This window comes from Rhagoletis pomonella, unplaced genomic scaffold (genome assembly GCF_013731165.1).
Source record: "Rhagoletis pomonella isolate Grant_MI unplaced genomic scaffold, Rhpom_1.0 Rhpom_scaffold_00002, whole genome shotgun sequence".
NCBI lineage: Eukaryota > Metazoa > Arthropoda > Insecta > Diptera > Tephritidae > Rhagoletis > Rhagoletis pomonella.
In genome coordinates, this window is record NW_023458556.1 from 46051154 (window position 1) to 46076728 (window position 25575).

The 25575-nt window shown below is 34.2% G+C and overlaps 1 protein-coding gene across 3 annotated transcripts; it reads right to left on the reverse strand.

The window, feature by feature from the left end:
* Positions 1–1157: 1157 nt before the first annotated feature.
* On the reverse strand, positions 1158–25484 carry LOC118733703 (L-asparaginase). Of its 3 annotated transcripts, none has more exons than XM_036463224.1 (6): positions 24989–25484; positions 3707–4058; positions 3405–3640; positions 2589–3338; positions 2331–2516; positions 1158–2232 (listed from the first exon to the last, which is right to left on the reverse strand). In XM_036463224.1, the coding sequence occupies exons 1-6, from the start codon at positions 25040–25042 to the stop codon at positions 1681–1683; spliced, it is 2130 nt and encodes a 709-aa protein (XP_036319117.1). In that variant the 5' UTR covers positions 25043–25484; the 3' UTR covers positions 1158–1680. The 3 variants fall into 3 exon arrangements, with proteins under 3 accessions (XP_036319117.1, XP_036319118.1, XP_036319119.1); XM_036463225.1 differs by lacking the exon at positions 24989–25484 and adding an exon at positions 9715–9828; XM_036463226.1 differs by lacking the exon at positions 24989–25484 and adding an exon at positions 5777–5812.
* Between the last annotated feature and the right edge of the window lie 91 nt (positions 25485–25575).

A 25575-nucleotide genomic window follows, 5' to 3' on the forward strand; every position in this document is an offset into this window, starting at 1 on the left:
TACTAACAGGGCAGATAAATTGTTCCTCACTTTAAAGTGTTTTCGTTTTCTTATCTTACCTGTAAAAATAAATTTGTTATTCCGTAGAGTGAAACTTCACTACATTTCCGAGAGTGAAACTTAACTACATTCATCATAAAATTCCAAAGGTTGGCAATGCAACATAAGCAAATATAGAGCAAGAGCAACTGTTAGCAAAAACCAAAACCTTTGGTTGAAATATCTAATATAGCTGGCTCATGAACCAAAACCAAACCAAAATTTAAAGTTGGGTACAAATTTTAAAGGTTGCATCGGGTGAGCAACAGTTTATCGATTCGAGAATTTAATGCGCTGATGAGAAAACGAAAACTCGTATATCGGGACGATAAAGTGGCCGGTAAACTAAAGGTTAGATGAGAAAACGGCCCTTAGAGTTAAGCCCGTCTGAAAGCAATATAAATAAACGCGAATGTGTTGTGATATAAAATTTTATGGAGCCGCAGTTGTCTGAATGTGGCGCCCAGGTGGAATGCATAGTGTGGTTCATGTTAAAATATGCTGTAGGCTCCAATTTGTGTGAATGTAGCTATATTTTTTGCAAATTGTGTTTTAAATAAGCTAAAGTGCGTTGTGTTTAAGTTAATGGCGTCTGACGCAGCGCAATCCATAATGTAGTCTTCCAAAGGAAGTAGCAAAGGCACGTGTGAAAATATCTGTAGAGCGATTAAATTAGAATAAAATGTGTGGTGATATAAAATCGAAGTAGGCAGAAGAGGTCAATGTGCCGCAGGCCACCAAGTGGTCAGTTAGTGAATGCAAATTTGGTTAAAAATATGTAGCTATGTATGCAGCCTCGAAAGAATATAGTGCTGAAATGCAAGTAAAGTAATATCCAATTTGAAATCCTATGTGTTTGCACTTCATGTGTGAATGCCGACAGGTGTCTAGTGCAAAGTTATAAAAATAAAGCAAAATTAAAAAAAGTAAAGCTTCTTAGCTTTGTAATTAGAAATAAATTCAGCTATTTTCTACCGCATGAAGAATTTTATAATGCTGAAATAGCCATAATTGGGAACATCAGATCCAGTTGAAGCCAATAACGCTCATGGTAAGTCAGTTTGTTATTCTATAACCGCCAGTAAGTACATACATATTTTTAATTAAAAAAGTAATGCTTTTTACAACAACTAGTAGTTTATTAACAAATACATACATTAAACATATGTATGGACTTAAGTATGTATCCGTAGTAGATAAAATGAGGAATATGCATACATATACATACATAGGTACATATGTGTTTACAAATTAAGTACAGGTATCCAATTCCTTCTCTCGAAAATGCATGTATGATTAATATTGGTATATTGCGTTTTCTGCGGATAATTTATATTTTAAACTTATACAAATCTTGGAAGAAGCTCTGAAAATTACAACCTGCAACTAAATTGGATGAATTTAATTTTAAAAAGTTTCTACATTACTTTTTAATTGGTTCGTTTTCTATAAAATTTATTTAAAATTTTCAACGCTCTCACATTTTAGGGCTAATACAAGGCTACGTGAATAAGTGCAAAGCGTGTGTAATGTATTTACATGTTTTTAAGGACATTCGCCTTTCGCGAATGTCGTTTAATTTGAATTACAGCCATTTTTCGTAATTAAATACAAATAAGTAAACAATATACAGCTAAATTTTTACTTTCTTCCCCCATTTACTTCTGGCGTTGTCGCTCGACCGCCCAGCATTTGTATAATCTCCTGCTGACCTCCTTTGACAGCATAGTCCAATGGTGTAAGATCTAGCATATCTTTTACCTTTGGGTTATCAAAAATTTCCAACAGGAAGCGCACCAATTCCCCATGACCATGTAAAGCGGCCAAATGTAGCGCTGTGCGACCAGAGGGATCAGGTTGCGCCAAATCAGCACCAGCGAGTTGATAAGACTTTAGTCGCAATAGGGCGCCACGTGCAGCAGCAGCACACAACTGCTCACCGATGGCGCGTGATGAACCCGTAAGATGGGCACCACAGTTGATAAGTATCTGTATAATGTCGTGATGATCGCCTGCGATTGCTTCTAATAGAGGAGTGCGGTCGTAATGATCACGTATGTGCACTGATACGCCATTCATTAGTAAATGATTGACAACAGCAAAATTGCCCTGATTGCAGGCGAGATGGAGCGCTGTGCGATGATCGTGATTCACGCAAGAGAGATCAGCACCGTACGCTTTTAGGTTGATGATCTGGAAAAAAACAAGGGCGGTGATGAGTTGTAGGTTGCAGAGTGCAGATTAATAAAATTAGAATAGAATGCAGTTCTTCGTTACAAAATTTTGTGTACCTTATTGATGTCACCTTCCTGAACGGCTGTGTTCAGCATAGCCGGAAATAGGGTGGCACACATTTGACCCAGTTCCTCGGGGGTAGATAAATGCATAGAGCGTGCAACAGCATCCACCAAATCGAACTCTTCCATTTTGGCACCAACCGATGAGGTGAGTTCACCTCTCAAATTGGTTTGCATTTGCTGGAAGAATGGTAAATTAAAAATGAAATGAGTCTTACAACACTTTAATATTTTGATTCTTCTCGCCCTCACCTCCTTCTTTTGCTCCAAAGAGAGTCCCACTTTACCCAACACGTAAGAAAGCTTCGTCAGCGCTGCCTCAGGTGTCATATCATATCCCGGCAGCACGCCAATATCGAACAACACTTTGCCTGTATCATAAAGCGCCACCACACCACCATTGGTACACTGTGTGCAATTTATAATGATTACACCTCGATCACATGCCACCCGCAGCTCCTCGATAAAATCTTTGCGATTCGATGGCACATTGCCAGAGCCGAAGGATTGCAGTACAACGCCCTTCATAGGCGGTGCCAAGAATGCGCGTATTGACGATCTCGAAATACTCGGGAAAATACGCAAGATGCCCACATTTTCATCCAAAGTTGTTTGCACCGCAAAACGCGAGACGCTGCATGGCCGGAAAATGAGTCGATAATCGATTTCTACATTTATGCCAATAAGTCCCAATGGCACCACATTTGGCGTATCGAATGCCTCCAAGCTATCTGAGCTAACCTTCACAGTACGGTTGCCACGCATCAATTTATGACCGAAGAAGACACACACCTCCGGTATAACATAGTTGCCGGCGATTATTAGGGCGGAGGTAAAATTGTCTTTGCCGTCGGTGCGCGTTTCGAAAATGGGTATCTGTGAGCCGGTAATAATAACAGTCTTGCCAAGGTTCTCCAACATAAACGATAGCGCGGAAGCGGTGTAGGAGAGTGTATCGGTGCCGTGGAGTATGACGAAACCATCGAAGAACTCATAAGATTGCTGCAGAGTTAAACGATTTGATCAGTGAAGTATGCTCGGAACATTGGAATTTCTCTTTTTACTTACATGTATATCCTTGGCAATGCGCGCCCAATCCTGCATGGTCATATTACTAGAATCTAAGAGCTGACTATATTCGGTAACTTGGTAGATGACGCGTCGTTTCTCGCCTTGCACAAATGGCAATACGAGCGGACCCATTGAAGCTGCCGAGCCGAAGCGCAGCTGCGCATAGTTCTCGTCGTGTATGTTGGGATATCTGCGTAGCGTTTTCACCAAAGCATTTGGAATGGGCGCTAGAACTGGAAATGCATATAAAACATTAAAGAAATTCCCTAATATTTTTTTATTTGCAAGTTTTTTATTACCATTATTCTCATTCCGCACCATGCCGATTGTGCCACCCGTATAGATGACACGTACTCGCGCCTCTTTCACCTCACTTGGCAGCAGATTGCCTTCGCTAATATTGCGTTTAATAGGCGGCACTTCAATAGTGGCTAACGGCTGCACTTGCGGTGCGTCCGGCTTATCGATGGATGTCACTGAATTTTGCCGCATTTTCATGAAGAGTCCATCGCTGCGCTCGGAGCACGTGGACGCATGTCCATTTGTGTTGGATACTTCGATGATGGTCGGCGAATTGAAATCACTGCCTTGACAGTCTGCAATGACGCCTGCAGTTTTTGGTGGACTGGACATTACTTGTGAACTTTTCAACTGGAAGAAAGAAGGAGAGGATCTTTAGATATTTAATTTAGGGAATTTTAAACATATTTTGATGTAAATAACTTTTTTGAGACTGATAAACAATAATAATTTTGAACAACTTAATATTTGAGTTACTTTTTTGGCGCACGTTGTATACACGAGAGGTACTATTTACATATAGGGTTGCGCGGTGCCGCATTATTTTTGACTAAGTTATGCAGCTATTATTATCTTCTTTAACATTAGATAGAAGAAAAGGACGGTAGAACGCCATCCTGACTGAAACTCGTATGGTATGTACTCCCCAATTCTGTCGAATCCGATAGCGTTGCTCAATGCCATTTTACACAGCTGCATGGCGGTAGTAACAAGTTCATATAACGCGACAAAGGGCATCTTCTTTTCGTCATAAAGTAGACAGATCAATCCTTCTTTCGCTATCAGAGTTCAACCACCATCCATCGCAGACGATAAACCGTACCTGACTAGGAAACAACGAGCATTAACAGGACTAACCATTTACATTGGCAGACAAACATTAACTATTTAGATTACACTGCAGAAGACACAACGCAGAAACCGGTTTGTCTCCAAACCCAAATTGACAAGGGATGCCGGAAAGTCATTCCACAATATGTCATACTCCTACCGTGTCGGAAAAACCAACAACCAAAATTAGCCTCAGCTGCCTCTAGAATCCCACATAACTCTGGCGCGACTAACGTCTTTATTCTATAACATAGCAGGTTTAAGTTCTAAAAACAGATACCTTCGATATACCCAAAACTTCTCGACTCGTGAATACATCCCCCAGACTACAGCAACCATTTATTTAATTGCCCCCTTAAAACAATTCACCCACCAACCCTATCCCTTTGGTCCAACTCCGTCGAACAGCATGTTTCCTATTTCTACGATTCGTTGAGCTTGACGACAACTATTGATAGACTGGCCGATTTAGACAAGGTCTACTAGTGCCACCACAACAACAAAAAGAATGAAAAAATTGTCTGAGTTGCAAAACTGGTAGGGGCCAGCATGATTGAGCATTGATGAGCTTTTAACCCAAAACCGACTGGAGATTTGGATTCAAAGCGTCAAAATACATCTCATCAAAAGTAAATACAACTTTGTTCTTGTGGACCGGTGTGTACCGGTGTTATCTTTAAGTCTATCTTTATCTCAATCTCAAACTTAATATTAGTCTTAATTTTAATCTCCACCTTAATCTTAGTCTTAATATCAATCTTAATATTAATATCAATATTAATCCCAATCTCAATTTTAGCCCCAACCTCGACCTCAATCTGAATCTCAACCGAAATCTTAAGTTAATCTTAATTTAAATCTTAGTCTTAATCTTAATCATCCTCAATTATTCTCGCCATCCCCTCTCTTCTTCGGTGCTTCCATGATGCCGGACGTGACATTCGTATGACTTTAGAGTTAAATAAATCATACTAAAACTGAAGTCACTTATAAAAAAAAAATGTAGAAGCTGGGGTCGTTGGATCGAATCCAACTGAAAGAAGTCTGATGAGGTAATGTGGTGATTTCCGAAATAGCTATCACTTCTACCATTTTTTCAAATTATTGTTGCTTTTCCACAATAAGCTTTTCATTAAAAACGGCCTCAAACTCAATAAAAATTGTTGAATATAATTGTTATAAGGCCATAAATAACAAAAACATACATATATACATTAACTAAAAAACTACTGTTGTACCTGTTTTTGTATTAATTGCGTTGAATCTGTACGGTCCCCAAGCAGTTATATTTCCCACTCTGAATTTTGAGTTAGCTTCCTTTAGATCTAAGTAGGTGTGCGATATGTACATATGTATGTACCCGTATTGTGCAGCCTCTACAAAACAAAAATTCGAGGTATCAAAAGTGTCAATCAATTACAACGTGTCTCAAGAAAGCTTCGTAAACAAATATTTAAGAATCTCAGCTTGCAAATATCATTTACATACAATCGCTTGTTAAAATGTAAATATTTATTATTATTTACGTTTGGTATGTATGTATGTATGTTTGCAATTATTGAACTAATGCTGATAAGTGTAATCTGGTGTATGTACTTATGTATGTATGCAGATGTTTTGGCTGGTGTACGAAAGATGCTAATTATCAGCGTCTACTAATTTGTCATTTCAGATTTATGTAAGAAAAATTACTCTCAATAATTATCCATATAATTAAATACATACATATGTATGTATTTGTTAACAAAAGACACCAAGGACCCAAAGTAATGTTTGAAGGAAGCTTTATCCTCTGAACTAAACTTTAATTTAAATTTTTTTCGATATTATTTATTTTTGTCCAACGCGGTAAGCTCAGCTTAAAATTTTGGAGCACAATAATGCAATTCCCCAGTCGCTGTAGCCGACTGGTTTGAGGTGCGTTCTTCCACTTGCTCGAACTCATAAAACTGCAGGTCCCTCCAATTTGTGTACCGAGTGCGTTACAGCTGATCTTATTTTTGTTGTTGTTGGAACTAAATAGGTACACAAAGAACACGTGCACTGCTGATCTTAGAACGGCATAAATTCGCTATGAACACATTTTAAGATCAAGTTCAATAACCTCTTATCATTTGTTTGCATTTTGCTATATGTTATTGTAACAGAAAAGTTAACTTTAGCTTGTGAAAAATCAAATATGCACTCAATTTCTATCACTAGGCGACTCTTCGGCGATAAATAAAAGTGCGTTCTTACTAGAACAAGGACGTTCATTGTACATACATAATTAGTCGCGTGCCTTCAGTTCTAACAGCACTAAATAAACTAAACGTTAGGGTGCATCACTCTCCATATAAACAAAATCGGTGCTATTTTCCATTGGAAATTTATAATTTATTGAATTTTAGCGCCCAAATTCATAAAAAAATAAAGAAAAAGCTATTTTTTATGAATGAGGCCATAAGAATTCCGCCAAAATATTTTGGAAAATATGTTAAGATTTATGTAAGCTGGACCAATTTGAAAATACCGCCAAAAATCTAGTTTTTTTTAGTTTTAAAAAAAAATCTTTTTTTCTAAAAAATCACCTCAGATGATAGAATAGTGTAAACTTAAAAGGTCTGCTTAAAAAGGTTTATAAATTGTATGAATCACGTGAATCTTAATATTTTTTGCTGAAATCTTTAAGTATAATAAATTTTATAATTCCGGTGGACACGAGCAGATGTTTTTCACCAAAAACAGAATTTGTCTTTTCTGCAATTTCGCACTTTTTCACTTTGCTTAGGAAATATTACTAGACTACAGTCACTGTTTGACAAAAGTAAGGAACCAAATTATGGTTCGATGAGAGCTTTATTCTCTGAATTAAATTTTACAAATGTCATAATTTATTTGTTGTCCGATGCGAACACTAATACAAAATTGTAAGCCCAGTTTCTTCACATTTTTAATTTTTTTAGTTATGACGTTCTTCCACCAAAAGAAACGATATGTATGTGCATTAGGGTGGTCCAAAAATTCATGCGGGGCAGGGCGGAAGGTGGCAGTTTAAAATGTTAAACTCTCACACCCTATACTTTTTCTAAAGAATATCCCTATTTTTTTTGTCTAAAAAAAGAAAATTCTTGGTCATATTTAGAACTGCCTCAAAGCCCTTGACGTTTTCCATGTATCTGTTTTATATGGCGAGAAACACTTAGGAATAGAATTCCTAAGAACTAATATTTTTCGATCGGAAAACTTTGTTTCTCTTCAGGAGATTTCCAATAACAATACCAAATTGTTTATTTAACAATTTTTTAATATTAACCATTTTTATAGGGCCTCCAAAAACCCCAAGAATACAATTTGGGACCCATAAAAAATCGTTGGTATTAAAAATGGAAAATAAACAATTGGGTGTTATTATTGGAAGTCTCTTGAAGAGAAACAGAGTTTTCCGATCGAAAAATATTGGCTTTCAAGGATCTTATATGATTTACATGAAAAAGTGCTTTTTCCCCTTGCAAAATACATGGAAAACTTCATGGACTCTGAGGCAGTTCTAAATATGTTTTTTTTTGTTTTTAATACGGGTATTCTTTTTTTCCATTAAGAAAAATCCTAAGCAGTGAGAGCTTAACATTTTAGACTTTTTTCTGGATCACCCTAAAGTGTATTCAGATTCAGATTTTCCATTCACTTTCAAAGCATAACACTAAAAAGCTATTTTCGTCGCACATACTTCTCAAGTACATTTTTATTGTTGACACAAAACACAAATTTAATTTTAGTTGAAATGAATTATCCAAAACAATAGCGTAAATATGCTGATAAAACTAGCGAAATGTCACCAAATAGATAGCAGTTTTTTTTACACTTCCCATTTCAATGCAAAGTGATAACCTGATTAAAGGTCACTTGAACTTGCTTCGCGTTTACGCAAAAAAAAAATATACGTATATTCTTCTACGCTTCACTTTATCCGTTTATCGCTGCGAATTGGCCTGCAAATTTGTTCATTTTACTTTTTGTCTTATTAAAAGTTTCCTTCGATTTCGATTCGAGGACTCAGACCTTGTCACGTTTTTTTTATTTACTAGTCACTGTTTTTTTGTTGCACATTAAACGAGCACAAACAAATCAACAAATCTTATAAGTATACACAGAGAATTATTCTCGATATTAAACTTGGAAATGATACTCGTGTTGCTGAATTAGGAACGCACAAATATGTGCACTTTTTACTATACAGAAATGATTTGCTTTTTCTTCGCTTACATATGTATGTATGTACATACATTAGACTGCATCACCAAAAAGAGTTGCGGTTTTTCCGCCGGGACTACAAAATTTATTATATTTGAAGACGTCCACCAATATATTTCGGAAAAATATTAAGATTTACGTGAGCTGGACCTCCAAAAATTGAGTTTTTTTTATTAATAAAAATAGTTTCTTAAGGAACTTTTTGAAAAAAAAATCCGCTCAGATGACAAAACAGATTAAGTTTAAAAAATCTGCATAAAAATATTTAAAAATATTTTCAACAGAATAGTAATTATGAGATTTTTGACGCTGTTTTTTAACCATTTTCAAAGATTAATTTAATAAAAAGGGTCAGAAAATACCTTTCCAATGATACCTAACAAGTCTTAATCGGAATACTTTAGGTCCAGTTATTCAAGTTTTTCTTATACCAATCTTTGAAAAAAGTTAAAAAACAGCATCAAAAATCTGATTATTACGATTCCGTTGAGAATTTAATTTTTTTTTTTGTAATATTTTTATAAAATTTTTTAAGCTCAATCCGTTTTGTCGTTTGAGGGGATTTTTTTTCAAAAAAAAATCTTTAAGAAACTATTTTGATTAATAAAAAACTCAATTTTTAGAGGTATTTTCAAATCGGTCCAGCTCACGTAAATCTTAATATTTTTTCGAAATATTTTGGTGGAAGTTTTAAAATATAATAGATTTTATAATTCCAATGGAAACACAGTATAGATTTTTTTCGTATGGGGAGTGATGCAGTCTAATGTTTGTACATATGTATGTATGTAGTATTTATTTTCCACCAACCAAAAAATGACTGTCGAAAATGGCGAAAAAACTTTTGTTAATTTCAATGCGTGATAATCTATTTTATTTATTTATAAATAGACAATTTCTAGTTGATGGGCCCGTTATCACGGCGCCTTACATACAGACGCACCTTTTTTTCTTGTAATAATTTAACGATTTTTCGGCACTTTTACGTATTTCGTTACGTTTTGATAGCGAGCTCACAATACTAAACACCCAACCTGAAGCACTGCGAAAAACCAACTGACTCGCAGATCTCATATGTAGCTATTGCCGGTGTGCTTTGAGTACTTATCACGTCTAGGGAAAGCATATTGTTTATTCTCAACAGCAACGGCGCAGTAGATGTTCTCTTTTTTTTATAGCTCTAGTAAAATTTATTTTAGAGATAATTTGTACCGAAATACGGTAAGCTATTGTATCTTCGTGACTTTTTTAGTTTTTATGAAAGTGTAGCGTAGTTTTTGGTTTTTTAGGTAATACGGCGTTTATATGAGGTGATTTTACAGGCAACTTTTAGTTGAAAGCAACAACCGCCTGGTGTGAAAGGTCGTTCAACTAATCGCTTCCAATGAAGTTGGGGGGTAGCCAACTTTTGATTCAACTAATCGCCTCTAAATTTCCTGGAAAATCGTCTCATGTGAACAACGCTTAATATTAACAGCTTTGAATCAACTAATAAGATGTAGTAGATGTAGATAAAAAAACAAAAGTCCTCATCTTTCCAGGCGATTGTCATAATATTAACATATCGCACACCCACTTATGTAGATTTAAAGTGAGCTAACTCAAAATTCAGAGAGGGTAATTTAATTGCAATTAATACAAAAGCAGGTGTAACAGTAGTTTTTAGTTTATGTATTGATTTATCCAAACAAATCGCCCAATTTTTTTTTTTGTTTGAGCAAATGAGTAAAAAATAAAAAAAAAATAATACTAATTTTTGAATATTTAATTAAAAATATGCTGTCCAGGATTTTTTCGGCCAACCTACTCGCAAAATATTTATTAATACGTTAAATTTCATAGAAAAAAGATTTCATCCATTAAAGAACATAGAAGAAGAGGTAGCGGTAGTTTCTGCATACTCAACTTAAAATTAAAATTTCTATTCGATTATGACAGTATTGAAGTAAATGAGCGATATGTGCTTTTGCTAAAAGCATGAAAAATATTTTTATAAAAAATAACAAAAAAATTGTATTTTAAAAACATTTATATTGCAATTTCTGTAATTTAAATACTTCATGTGCCGGCATTTGAACCGGCGACACACGGAATTCATGATAAAAACATATCATCACGGAATTATAGTCGACATCTCTACCTACTCGGCCACGGCTCAAAAGCTATTTTGCTTTTAAATTCATATTTATAATTTGTGACAATAAACTGAGTTCCACTCAGGTGGAAATCAGTTTCGTTCATGTGGAAATCATAGAGCTTTTTATTTTATAAATATTGACATAGAATGCGCTGAGAGCTTTTACTTGATAAAAATCTTGATACAATTTCTTTACAAATAATTTATCAAGAAAACACAGAATTGGGCGGTTAAATATTGCAAGAGAATATTTTCAAATAAAAATTGAAGTTTTCATTCAACTGTTGATTCAACTAATCGCCTGTGAATGTTGAATAATGCAAACACGCTTTAAGCGAAAAGTAAACGATTTCGGGCGAAAATGGGTTACCTATGCAATCTTCCGTAGCCAGGGGGTATGTCCCCCCCAAATGGGATATGTCTGGCCACCCTATACATTTACCACACAACGCATGAAACAATGACCCTATTGCGAACGAAGTTCCCAAGACCCATTATCTCACGAAACAATGATGTCAAACGACCGCCGATATCCTGCAATGCGAAAAGTATGGCCTACGACAATAAGCCCAAGACTCTTTCAAAGCTGAATAACGAAAACCTACGCGTTATAAGTGTTGTACAGCTCAAAATATGTCAAAAAGTCATGGAAAATTTTGATATACGCATCCTGTGCTGCCAAAGGATTCGTGTTGGGCATTTAATAGATATTGTGTTTCATAGATAAATGCCATAGACTAGAAAACATTATGAAATACAAAATATCAGTTCGTAAAATTTTTTTGTTTGTTTTGTTTATAAAAGAATATCTGCGGTCTTATTGAATCACTCTGTACAATGATAAACTCCCTCCATTCGACCAAGATAAGATAAGAAAAGCAACACGGTCCTCAGATCCCGCTGTTTGTGCTAATTATCACAGAGATATACTTTTTAAGGTCGCTTATAGCTTCCCATCGACGAGACTGTGTGAACGTGTCTTCTTCCTGCCGCTTAAGGCCTGCAAAGTTCCTATTGACCAAATTCTAACAAGTGCCAGAAATCCATTTTCAACCTGCTTATGACAGGACGAAGGAAAGCTTTTGTTACGAGGGGATTTCCACAAAACTTAATAAAACTGCTATGCATGTAAAGTAACATTGAGCACAACTCCGTCCAAATTGGGAACCATCCACGTTGTATGAGACGAAATTTTAGACAAGTTGATTGTCTTTTGTACGATTTCTTCAATCTGATGCTGATGAGAGCATCGTGCCAGAACCACCGCACAGTGGTCGGTGGGGCCATGTTTTACGCGTAAAAGGTTTATTTGAAAACTGTGATAAATTAACTGGATTAGAGAGAGCTATTCTTATTCATAAATGACCTACAAACTCAAAACTGATTAGTATTTTCAATAGTATCTGCTAACAAGCCGTTGAACCCGTTTAATTCAACAAATTCGATCGTGGCACGTTCCAACAAGTGTTGTTTGCTTTCTTAATTTTTTTTTATGGAAACTTTCAATTATAATAGTAACTGCTGGTTTGATATTACTTCTTAAACATGGCAAATTATGATTTCATATGACATATTAACAATAAAAATTGATTGCTAAACTATCAATACCTTAAAGCACTGCTTATTTTTCAAGAAATATTTTTTTCAAAAAGGTATAATTATAAGATGTTTTTTTTTACAAACCTGAAGTCAATTTTCAATAATCCAAAATAACGAATCCAATATGGCGTCAAGAATTTAAAAAATTATTGAATTTTCATGAAATTTGGTATTTAGAGGTTCTTAAGTTCGCTCATTACAAATTTCAAACTAACTTTTGAAAATTCTGTAATTTTCGTCACAATATATACCCGCGCAGCCTAGTGGTCATAGTCAGAAAGTTTCTTGTATTTTTTTAAATAATTTCGAAGGCGTGAAAAATGGTGACAAATTTAGAGTGCTGTAATATTATAAAAGAAAAATGGAAAATTTCCTATGTAAACGGCCCAATTATCCCCCACTTATAAAAATAATTACTATTATTAATTTTAAATATGTTGCCTGGCAGTTGATGTCGCAGTTGTCAACTGAACAAGTTTTAATGCGTTATAGAACTTTCAAGGTTTTAATTTGACTTAACGTTCGTGACCAGCGTGTCTAAAACCCTTATCAGTAGCATTCTAAAAAATGTTTTCTTATTTTTAGAAAAACTAACAGCCTAACTAACACCTGCGTTTTGGGACACAAGTCATTGTTGGAAAACAGTGAAGGACTTTGCCTACGTAGAATTCAGAATTAATCCAAAAATATTAACAGCCTGGAGATGAAGCGAAGAATAATTCTCAATAACAAGTGTTGCTTTAAGCTGGGTAGCCAATTGAAAAGCAGAGTCCATCGGCGCACAAATCTCTCATCATCTTTGGGGGCCTTGGGGCTCTTAATATTCGGTTCGGCTGCTTTTTCCCCGAGCAGACAATTGTTTTATTCCTAAACATTGACCACAAATACTCCGTCCTAGTGTCAGTAAATTAAAGCTCGCAAAATATCATTCAACTTTTGCTAAGGAAGTAATTTGATTATTCCATTAGAACTATATAAGAAAAAATTGTTTGTTGCCGAATGTAGGTGTCACCGAAAAATGTAAAAGGGCGAACTCTAGGTTCGGTAAAAAAACCTTTTTTTTCGAAAATGCCTTGCAAAAGTATATTAGACTCAGGGGTGTGCGACGATTTTTTTATTTGTATGAGGAGCGGTCTAATGTACATTTTTCAAGAGTGTATTTTCAATTTAATTTTTTATTCACAAATATATAAAACATTTCAAACTTTTGTGGACAGCAAAAATGTTCTATGGATGCCACTTTCGAATTCCTATATAGAATTGCTCGGTGATTCCGAAAATCGAGATTATTTTTTTTCTATGGATAAATTTTCGAGATATTAGCAATTTACCGTTATTTAGTTAAAAAAAAAAAGATTGGTTTCACTTAATCACGTATATCTTACGATCTAATTCAATTGTTCAAAATTGTAATACGAGATACGGGAAATGAAATCTAATAAAATTTTCCATAAATCGTATATACATCACTTTTCGATAGCCCTGATAGTTTCTGAGAATTTAATTAAACATTTCCGACACCTCTTGCTTTCGATGCAAACACTCTACCTAACAGGTGTGCGTGGCGTATGAGTAACACTCTTTTTGCTCATATTTAATTCAAAAAACCTTGCGCATTTTAATTTGACCAATCATTATTTTCTTATTTATTCATCGATTTTCTTAATTTTTTTTCTAAGGGAACAGGCTTTAACACAAAAGTAAAACATTTACACAGAAACTATAATTTTTAAAATTTTCTCCCTGTTAAAGTTTGAATTTTTTCCATTTTTTCATCAAAAAAACAAAAAAAAACTGAACTAAACTAACTAAATTTTTGGAATCAGCGAGCGATTCTGAATACTAATTGGATAGTGGCATCTGGAGAACAAAAACAAAATTGAAATTTGTGATCCAGTGTTATAAATAACTCAGAATAGCCTCAGGAGTCTCTTGTCTGGATTGTTGAATAAATGGCGATAAAATGTGAAGTTTATTAACACTATCGTTGGTTACTTGCTAAAAGCCACGCTAATCTATGATAAATAAACATCTGGGTTGTACACATGTTTTGCCAAAAGACTAAAGAGGCTAAGACTAAACTAAGATAAATCATGCCAAACGTAAAGTGCTAGGTTTTATATAAATATTTATTTAATGATTAACAACGAATGTAATTGTTTGTGGGAAAAGTGTTACTAGTAAGCAGTAGGCTTCACTGTTCCCATTATACATATGTTGAAATTTCAACAGTTTACTTTAGTTTTATAGCCCTAAACAGGCTTTAAGCGAAATGCTTGTGAGTTGTGCCACATATTGTATACCAAAAAAAATTAGTTGGCTAGTAAGTTAGCTTGGCTATCTGAAATGATAACTTAATATAATCTTGCTCTTTAACACTTTTCACGGTTTGCCCTTTGAAATTAAAATTTTGTGTCAGGATCTTAAATACCATCACCTGCTTTATCAACCATCCTAGAACCGCCTGAGTACTAATGGCTGTACATATCTGAGGTAAAGGGCAGGGCTGTTCTGGTATTTTCACAAGAAATTTTCCACTGAAGTATATAGCTTTCCTTGTTAAAGGGGTCAGAAAGCCAGCATATTTCCAATCCTAGTATCTTCGAATAGAAATTATTGCAAGCGCCTTATCATTTAGTGTGTTATACAACTGTTTACCACATAGATGTTTTAGATGTCTGTCCAGAAATTTCTGAGAGAGGTGTAGGCTTTTATACAATCTGGTTCAGTGGAAAACGTAAAAACGTAAATAATCAACCAATTAGGAAATGAGTAGCGCAACGTGAAGTAAAAGTGTTTCAACTATTAAACATGCATACGTTGTGGTAGGGTGCGCCTTCCATGATTGAAATCAATTTACAAACATATGTGTATGTATGTATGTCAAAATATAATACATATATGCATTATTAAGTAATGCAAACAATGCACTATGAAACTGGAAATTACTAGTTTTAATTGGTTTGTTTGTAATTGTTTATAAGACAAATAAAAGATACATATTTTTATGAACAATAAAATGCACTAAATGATGTAAAATATTGAGATCATCAATCGATTTTTTGTGGAGAGCGTGATGTATTCAATTCTTATCTAATGTAAGTAAAAAAAATGGATTTGGAATCCAGTGATGGCGATTACACACAATTTGGCTATTTTCCGCCATTCTAATAACACTAGGCCCTATATGCCCAATCGGCAGATTTTTGGCAGTATTTGATTGAGAAAAGACGAAAAATTACACAGACATCAGCGTAGCCAGAATGAAATTTAGGGGGGAGGGGGCTCGACCCTATTAAGGTGGCACTTCAGGGTACCAATTTTTATATATACAGGGAAAACTTGAAAGTTAAGGCTATAGGGCGTTCTTCAACCAAATTCCGAGGTAAGTAGAGCGTTTTTCAAAAAAAAAGAAGTAAGGCGTTCTTGAGCCTATTTCTTAGATAGGACGTTTTCGAACCAGCTGTCGAGATAGATCGATCTTACACTCAGCCGTAAATATACCATATAAATGTGACACAAATTAAAATTCTAAGATATATTCTTGTTTAGGTAACGATTTTGTTGTCAGGCGTTGGTATTTGGTGGGCGCTTGAAATTGGTTGGATTGATTTCGTTTTTTTTTTAAGATGTTTCAGGATTAAGATAATTTTCATGATTAAGAGAAGGAAGTTCATGCCAATATTTATGTTTTCTCATACCTTAGAATATACATATATGACCCAGATATAATCAAAAATCTGCGAAATCTGAGAAAAAAAGTTTGCCTTGGTTTCGCTTTCGGTGATTTGGGCCATACTTAGATAAGCAGTGAAACACGAGCTACCTCTCGACTTGCTGAGAAGCAGACAGAAAATTGGAAAACAAATTCGCCAACTAAATACATATGATTTTTATAGATTTTTGTATGGACTAACCGATGGCGCTAAGCGTTTTCCAAAATTCGGTGCTAGGCGATTTCTTTCGCGTATGAAAAGTGTGCTGGCAATTTCAAGAAAAAAAAAAATTTTTAAATCAACACGATTTCACAATCACTTGAAACTTGCACTTTATTATACTAAAATTGAAAATGCTATAAAACTACATACATAAAAAATTTAATTTTGGAGAACATTTTTTCAATTTGCGGGAACCCTTTAATAATTTCAATAAGGTTCTTTTATGTAACATTCATTAACAGGAACGGAGAATTTATTTTCTTTAACATTGCAACTTGTCTGTACTTTGCACTTAATTTTATATTAAAGAGTTTCCTTAGCCTTCATTTTAAATAAACTTTTGAACATAATTTTTCAGTTTGAAACCACTGTACGTTGACTCCGTTCGTTTACCGTAATCAAAACATTATACTGTGATAGAAATTTTTTAAAAATTTTCATTTAAACTCGCTGTAAATACTTATATCAGACGTTCATGTATCGAAATTTTCACACAATAAACCCAAATTATTCCGAAAAATCCAACAACACTTCTTAGTACTTATTGAAAGCTTAATCGCGGTTTTATAAACATATTTCTAATGCCACATTTCCACTTGGCTTTAAATGCCATGACACAAATTTAAACGATAAAGTTGGGCATTAAAAAATACCCGTCCCATAACGTTAAGAAAAATTGTCATTAAATTCGCTTCCACATGACATTTTTTAAGTGGCACACATTTTTCGTCATATCAATGCCTAAGGAAATTTGCTATACAAATTAAAGAGGTGTTTTTTTTTTTCATATTAAATTTTTTTGTTATCAAATTTCAAATGTGATTTCTTTTTTAATGCAGCATTATAGACGAATATTTAAAAAAGTTTTGGGTGATGACTTAATATTAAAAAAATGACTATTATTGACAAAAATGACAAATACATTTTCTTTTTTGAATTTTCGTCGTGAAAATGAGAAATTCTTGGAAAACGCATAGATCCATCGGATTAGCCAGTAAAAAATTTTATAGAAATCATAGTTGACGAATTCGTTTTCCCATATATCGGAAAGAAATAATAATTTCAGATTTAATTTCACAGCCCTTACCTCATATCACCTCGGTATCTCGAAGTCGAGTCAAATTGTAGAGCGAATTGGAAATTTTGTGAAATTAATTGCGGCACAATTTTAAGGCTTAAATATATATACTTACTTACAAATAAATGATACATACTCCAATTACCACTTAACGACCAAATAATGCAAAATTATCAAATAAAAGTTTTAAATAAGTTTTTTTTTTCATTTTGATTTATTGTTTTATTTAGATTTCACCACAAAAATCCATTTACATACACAATAGTTAACAAAAGGATAAACGTTGTTGTTCTCAGCTGTTTTTTATTTTTTATATTTTTTTTTTATAATAAGCATATACATATGTATGCACTGTAGGTAATTTACAATACTTACATCATCTGTATAATATAGTATAATGCTTGGTAGGGTATCAAACCGAAAGTAGTTCGGGCAACAAATGCCACAAATTCGAAATACATACATACATCTAAATTAACAGCTCAACACTTTGGAAATATGTACTAACATTGAACCATTTTATTTATGTAGTTAGGTTCATACAAATATGGCAAATTGTATTTATGTAATTCACTTTGTTTTAAATTTTTGCAAGCCATTTTTTTATATATAAATATTTAAATATGTATATACATATCTTTACCTTAATATAGACGGGCCCTAACTCACATCGTCACTGAATATGCAAAAAAGCCGTAACTAGTTAAACATTTTTATTGCATAAAACGTTATGGAACTTAGATGAAATGCATCATAATCAATCAAAAAGTGAATTCTGGATTTTTAATTAGTGAGGGTTTTTTGTATTTCAGCGACGATGTGAGATAGCGTCTTTCTACATACATATGTACGTATGTACATATATTAAGGTAACGATATGTAGCTGCTTTGGTTTGCTTTACATATTCTTTTCTTTATCCAAAATATGCCTGGGAACCTCTTTTCTTTCTTGCAATGAGTATATTTCCATGAAAATATATGTCTGTCTGTATGTATTTATGTATGTAGGCTATGCATATGAGTATAATTTTCCCACCTAAACTATCATTTATGTTTGTAAGTTTTCATGTAGGTTTGTATGCATGTACATAAATATTCACTTGTATAATTTTTGTAAATATTCAACAGCTTTTTCTCTTACTTAATCATAACAATTTGTTTGTAGTTTGTAAATTTACTTTTTCTTAGGTTTTATTTCATTTACTGCTTATTTTCGCAAGTTTTTGTTGGTACACCGAAGCGATGCTATTTGAAAAAAACTACACTAAGCTGCTCTTGTTAACGATAATTTGAATTTTTTTATACATATTTTATGGATCGATTTTCTCCTATTGAAAGTTATAAATGCACATACAGTGGCGAGCAAAAGTGTCAAAATGGTTATTTATTTAAATAAACATGTTTTTGATATTAAAACCTTTTCGCTAATGCTTGATTAAAATTGTTTATACTATTTATAAAACAGCTTTAATTAAAGTTACAAAAAAAAAATATATATGTATTGAAAAATTCTTCAAATTTTCTAACTTTTTAATATGAATTTGTAAAACACTTCTAAGTGTGCAGTTTTATAACTTATTGCCATGGCAAAAGACCATAAGCCAAATAAAAAAATTAAAAATCAACAGTATTTTATTCAAGCATCAACGAAAAAGTTTTAATATGAAAAACATGTTAATCTTAAAAAAAAAATATTTACACACTTTTTCTCCCCATACATGTCTGAACATTAGGGCACCCCGTTTTTTTATTTTAATTAAATTATTTAAAGTCGCATTTTGCTTCAGAGTGCTTGAGCACAAAAATATTAAGAAAGGCACATTTTTGCCCCAGTGCCCCAATGGACAGGTCAATAAAAAATGGCCTCATTTGGAGTGAAGAGCATCCACGAGAAATTCACGAGGTACCGTTTTACTAGCAAAAAATCACGGTTTGGTGTGTTTTATGGGCCGCTATATTCGTTGGTTCCTACCTCTTTCAAAATGAAAACAGCAGGAACATTATAGTCAATGGCCAGTACTATATAGCCATGATTGCTCATTATTTTGTACCCCAATTTCGAGGAGTGCGGAATGAATTGATGTTTTTCCAACAGGACGATGCCACATGCGAAACAGTTCGTCAAATGATCGACATAGTGAAAGAAATATTTGGTGAATGCCTTACTTCTCTGTAAGACGCTGTGGAAGACAACACTGCGCGAACCATTTTCGAGATACGAATGTCAAAAATTGGACTTACAGGATGCGCTAAATCCGAGCCAACGCGAACCCCACATGTGCAAAGTTTGAAGTTATGTAATTTCACTATATTATGGTAATTTAGTCTGCCTGGCTGGGAAGTGGATTCTCGTTTCCGCTTAGGCTAGCTCGATTGCTATGCTGAATTGGTCAGGTAATTTTGCTGCCCGCCTGACATTCGGTTCCCTGCAGTAAATACCGGCACCCACTCCCACTACGATTTGGGGAGTCTTTCTTTCCAATTAAAGCAAGGTGCCATATGTATAAACTGTGTTGCCCGCGCACGCCTCGCACAAATTGAGCTTTGCCCAAAAGTTCTGTAATTGAATTCGACTATGGCCGTCAATCTGCTTGCGAATTTAGCAGCACGGTTTCCCGCGGTTAGGTCAATGGGCGGTAAACTGAGAGAATTTTCTAGAGCAGATTGGAGTAGAATTCAACGCTCGGATGATAGACATTGACGCGAGCCACGCGGAGCCTTCGCCATTGGCCCGAAGTATTACGACTTTTTTTGCGGCATTCCAGCACATAAAAGCGACATAGAGCAATATTGGTCTGATTAGAGCTGTGTAGCACCAATACATTAGGGCAAATGATCCCAAGTAACTCCCAGCATTATTTAGGGGCGTTGCTTGCGTTCCACTCGCTCCCCTCAATATTGCGCCTCCACAGCAGTTTACTATACAAAACTACTCCCAGATACCTTGTTTGATCTTCAATTGACAACTCGATGCTACCCGGCCTCGGAGGTCTTTTATTCGGGTTATTTTATTCGTGTTAACCACACTCGAGATGTCCGTTGGTCAATGATTTTCAGGGCGCTGTTCATTACTTTGCTGATATTATTTTAATTCAAAGTTCTGCACCTAAATAGGAAAACACGTGTTTTGAACGAGGCTAACAAAAATTATTAGAAAATTACTTGAGGCATTTATGTTGAGACTGAGGCGGCAGCCAGATAAAAAAAAAAAACGTAAACTTCTCCCAACGTTCATTAGATAAAGAAACTGTTTGACAGTACGAGTATTACAAAAGTAAATAATATTTATATTGCAAAACTACAATGCAAGCAGTTTTTAGTGAAAATTTTACATTCTCCTACATGTATAGTCTACTTTTAGGCAGCTTAAAAATTCACCTGAGAACTAATATCATAACAGTTTACGAATAATGTGAAGTAAAATATCTAGTTGGAAATCATCGAAAAATTTTGTTCATTAAAATGACTAAACATGATTTTTTGTTTATTTGTTCAATTGGCTAACACTTATTGCTAAAAATCTACATACAATAATTGTATGTCGTTTCTTTTTAACATACACGCACACAAATATGTAAATGCAAAATGCTTTTCGAATGCTATCACGATGAAAGAGAGAGATCTAATTGGTAATCTTTAGTACATAATAATTTCTGCTCATAAAGAGTTTCTAATAAAATTCTAATTGAAGTATGTTTGTATGTTTTTGAAAATTTCATAATTTTTCTAAACACATTTGCTTGAAGAAGCGTCGCGACGGTTTTACAATTTTATCAAAAAAGCTAAATTATTTTTGATTAAATAGAAGCTGCTGGCTTTTAGAAAAGTGAAAGTTTTTAAAGTAATTCCAAGCATATATGTTAGTATGTATGTAGTTGTATTTTTTTTGTTTTTTTTTTGTCTTATATATTTTTAAATATTTTATTATTTTTTTTGCAACAAATTATGTTTTAAAATGAGCGTTTACATCGCTTTTAGATTGTTTTTGTTTTTGAATTTCTTCACAGTTGTTTGTTGTATGTAATTTTTTTATTTTTACCTTATTCAATGTACCAATTATATCATATGTATGCTTGAATTTAGATAATTTGAGTAACTCCTTTTTTCTCTATTAAATACAATTTGAACTTTGTTCTTTGTCATATGTTTCAAATGTATGTTTGTATGTTCTATATGTATGTGTGTATGTTTATTAAAAGTAGGCATGCGTGTGTTTTTATGTTTTTAGTATACATAGTACTAGGTGTATACATAAATATGTTTAATGTGTATGTTTGTATGTATTTTTTAGTTTTTTGCATTAAAATTTATATGTATATTTTCTTTCTCAAAAATACTTTCTGAACCATTGTGAGTATTCACACTTGCCTGGTTATCAGCTTATGTGGTACAAAATTATTATTCTGTTGTTTAGTTTATTGTTGTAAACTGAATAAAAAATATAAACGCATAACCAAATAAGCTGATACTCAGGCAAGTGTGAAACCCACAATATAATTTGTCTTACATTTTTTTATATATTGTTTTTTTTTTTTTTTTAGTTTGGTTAACACCGTTATTTTCTTTTAACTTTAAATCCATTTAACACTCATTTATTATTTAGGTAGATTGAAACACCATCATACAACAGGAGGAAACAGTCTTTCTAGCCAGGTACCTATAAGATGCAAATACAAAGTAGTCTTTCAATGCATTTTCTGAAATAGAATAATTCTATTAAGTTTCTTTTGAAATACAAAATATTATAAAATAAAGTAAAGGAGATTTCTTTCCAAAATAATTGTTTCGAATAAGACTTCTTACTATTTAAGTACTCATCACTACCTTTTGTAAGACTCCCTCTCTAAGGACTGATCGTTATTAATTTCCTAAAGGATTTTTTAGGACTATAGCAGTTTTTATAAAAAATTGTGAGAAAATATTGTTAAACTAACTAAATAATGATTCTTAAAATACATATGTGTATATTCTACAAATAGTATTCATATATAATTATTTTGTTACTTTATATTTGAGATTATAGTAATTTTTTTTTCTTTTTCTTTCACAGCTTTGGAAAGGTGAGTAAAATTTTGCTTTTCTCTTTCATTTTTGAATTTGATATTTTTGTCTAAATTATGCAGTGTCTGAAACAAATGTACGGATATATTTTTATTTTTTAATATTCATAATTTTTTTAAGTTAATTTTTTTTATAAAAGTAATGCATTAAACAAAGCTTTAAAATTTTATGCCAAAATTTTGAAAAATTACTAAATTAAAAAAACGAAAAATTTTAAAAATTCTATACAAGTTAACCTTTAGAAAATTTTTGGGTATTGCAGTTTTAAAGCCCATATAAATTTAGTACAAAAATAGCAAGTTTCAAGTAAATTGCATTGGTTATATGAAAAAAACTCACAAAAGCCCGGCTCCAATTAAACAAAAACGAGAGGAATGTACGAAATTTTTATGAAATTTTACTAAATTTTTCATAAACTTTGAAACTTCTATTTACATACATATTTTTGGTTAATTTTTAGAGAAAAAGAATCGAAGAATTTTAACTTGGAAAAAATTGTGAATATTTTAAAAAATCAGCATGTGAAGATTTGTTTAAGTCACTCTATGTAGTCAAATTTATTAAAATTATTTTTTACAGTGGGCAGAGTTTTCCACTTTTTGGTCCAAAATCCAATTTTAATAAATGCATAGAACGACCCTAAAGATAGTTATTATCTTGGTAAATCTATGCAAATTAAAAACATATTTTCCAATATAACATTTGAACTCATTAAACAAAACGGATCCCTTTTTACCCTGTTTAAAGAATGCTCCACAAAAATTATAATAACCAAACTTCAATAGGGGTCACCGTAGCAAAAATCCTCCTGACTTCTGGTCTCTAAAGCTGTAACTAATACATATATATATCTAAACAAAACATGCTGGTTAAATCCCGTTGACTGGCTTATGCCTCAAATACACTTCATAAATCAAAGGCCCGGTTGAGAAACTTATACGCCTTTTTGGAAAACTGCAGTAGAATTTTTGGACCCAGCCAAGGCATGAGTTGTATTTGACTAATGTCACGTTCCGGTATATTCTGTCCTGGCATACGAAGCAGATGGTGTGGGCAACCAGGAGCTGCTGGTTGGCTCGCATACGCGAGTTGGACCGGCCACTAGACTGTGGGGGAGGTGGGGGTTAGGAGGTTTGCTGTTGCCCAGGGGAGTTTCTAGGAGCCGTGGAAGCTCTTCGGGTGCTGGGTGCCTTACGTGAGCGGGTAGCCGTGGAGGCTGATTGTGCCGTTGGGCTTACGCAACAGGCGCCACATAGCGTATGGTCCACTCCCGGTGAGACCTAAGACCAGAGCAGGATCTTAGGTGACTCCATCCGTTGCTTGAGTTGCACCTAACCGAAGTGGAGTTCGGATGGAGTCGATTCTGGCAAACACAGCAGAGATATGTTTCTGGTCCGGGGTTGGGCTCAACGTCCGCCCGGAGAAGAAGGATGTGAAGCAATCCGGCTGCAAGGAGTTGCTCCATGGACGAAAAATTATTGAGGGATATCGCCGATCTAAACGGGGTTAGGTCGCCGAAACAACAGTCCTTGGTCGGGTAAAACTCGACCGTCGTAGAACCGGCTGTCGTGGGAATGGAATACCGGGAATGGAATTGATGACCTCTGCTCAAAAGTAAACGACTATCTCTCCAGCCTTTCTCGCTTCTTCACTGCAAGGAGCATAACACTCTCCCCAACGAAATCAACGGCGAAACCTCTTCACCACCTGAACGAATGAGGTCAGGGAGGAAGTAGGTATACACGTCGATGGCACACCAATACCGACAGTAAACAACCCGAAAATTTTAGGGATCACAAAACCGCAGTCGTAAATAAAGTACAGAGGCGCAAAAAGGTCCTCAAGTCGCTCGCCGGCAGCACTTGGGGCAAAGACAAAGAAACGTTGCTGGCTTAGAAGTGCCGCTACAACAACAACAGATACCGCCGCTATCAAAAAAAGATTGCTTACTTCCCTTTATTTCAGAGATAGGCCTTATGCCTTAAGAAACTCTAGAATGTTTAGCTTTCCTCAATACCGCACACAATGTTGTACTCCGAGCATGGTTTCTAACAATAATTTAAGTACAAGTAAGTGTTGCCAGAATGAAAAAATTATAATAATACAACTGGTAGTATTGTGGATATCTAAAAAGTTGGCGTAGGTGTGTCTGAATGTTTCAACGATACCCAGACCCAACTGAAACTATTAACAGTTTCTCTAATACATAGACTATAGGATTATCTATCTTATCTATGTATCTTCAACTATCTTAGATACTAGACTATCCTATTTGCTACAGTTTGCATCTAAACTCCTCCTATATGACTTAACTTAAATTACTTACGTTTTCAAGTAAAAAGTAGCAATCCGAATAGTAAATATGCGAAAATAGTTTATAAAAAGAATTTAAAATCTTACTTACCACGTGACACTTTAGGCGTGATTTACGTAATATTTGTTTGCATTCGCTTCTCATTTGTTTAAGTTCTAATGCAGCACTAAGTGGTTGCAAATGAATCGGTTAGTAATCAATGCTGTATTACCGCTTCATCATCATAAACCTCTAATTTCTGTTCTAAGGAAAGTTTAGTTTTGTTTTGCTTGTTTGGTTTTTTTTTCTTCATAAATGTTTTGTATGTAATTTGCAGCGATTTTTTTTTGCACTTGTATTTTGGGATTACTAAATGATCACGAAGCATAGTGTGACAGCGCGCTAACTACAGAACTATGCGCTCTAAGCGATGTGGGAGTTACGTCTAAGCTATGTAAATGTTGCTTAAGCTTCGTGGACATGTATGGCGTGCGCGCGGACAAAATACGCATCGTAGAGGTTATAGGACATTTCTTTGTTCTTTTTTTTAATGTATTTAGCTGCCGAAATTTTTGGACGATTTATGATTTCAAAAATTTTGCCTTCCATTATTCATGCTTTCTCCATATTCTTCTACAAATGTGTGATCCAAAGTAGCGTGATGCCAGAGTAGCTTATTTTGGAAACATGTTTCTAAT

Coding starts and splice junctions, on each gene's coding strand:
- LOC118733703 (XM_036463224.1), bottom strand. CDS start 25,042: ATGAGAAGCGAATGCAAACAAATATTACGTAAATCACGCCTAAAGTGT. Junction 2,517..2,588: donor CTTTGGAGCAAAAGAAGGAG/GTGAGGGCGAGA, acceptor CCATTCTTCCAG/CAAATGCAAACCAATTTGAG. Junction 2,233..2,330: donor AGGAAGGTGACATCAATAAG/GTACACAAAATT, acceptor GTTTTTTTCCAG/ATCATCAACCTAAAAGCGTA.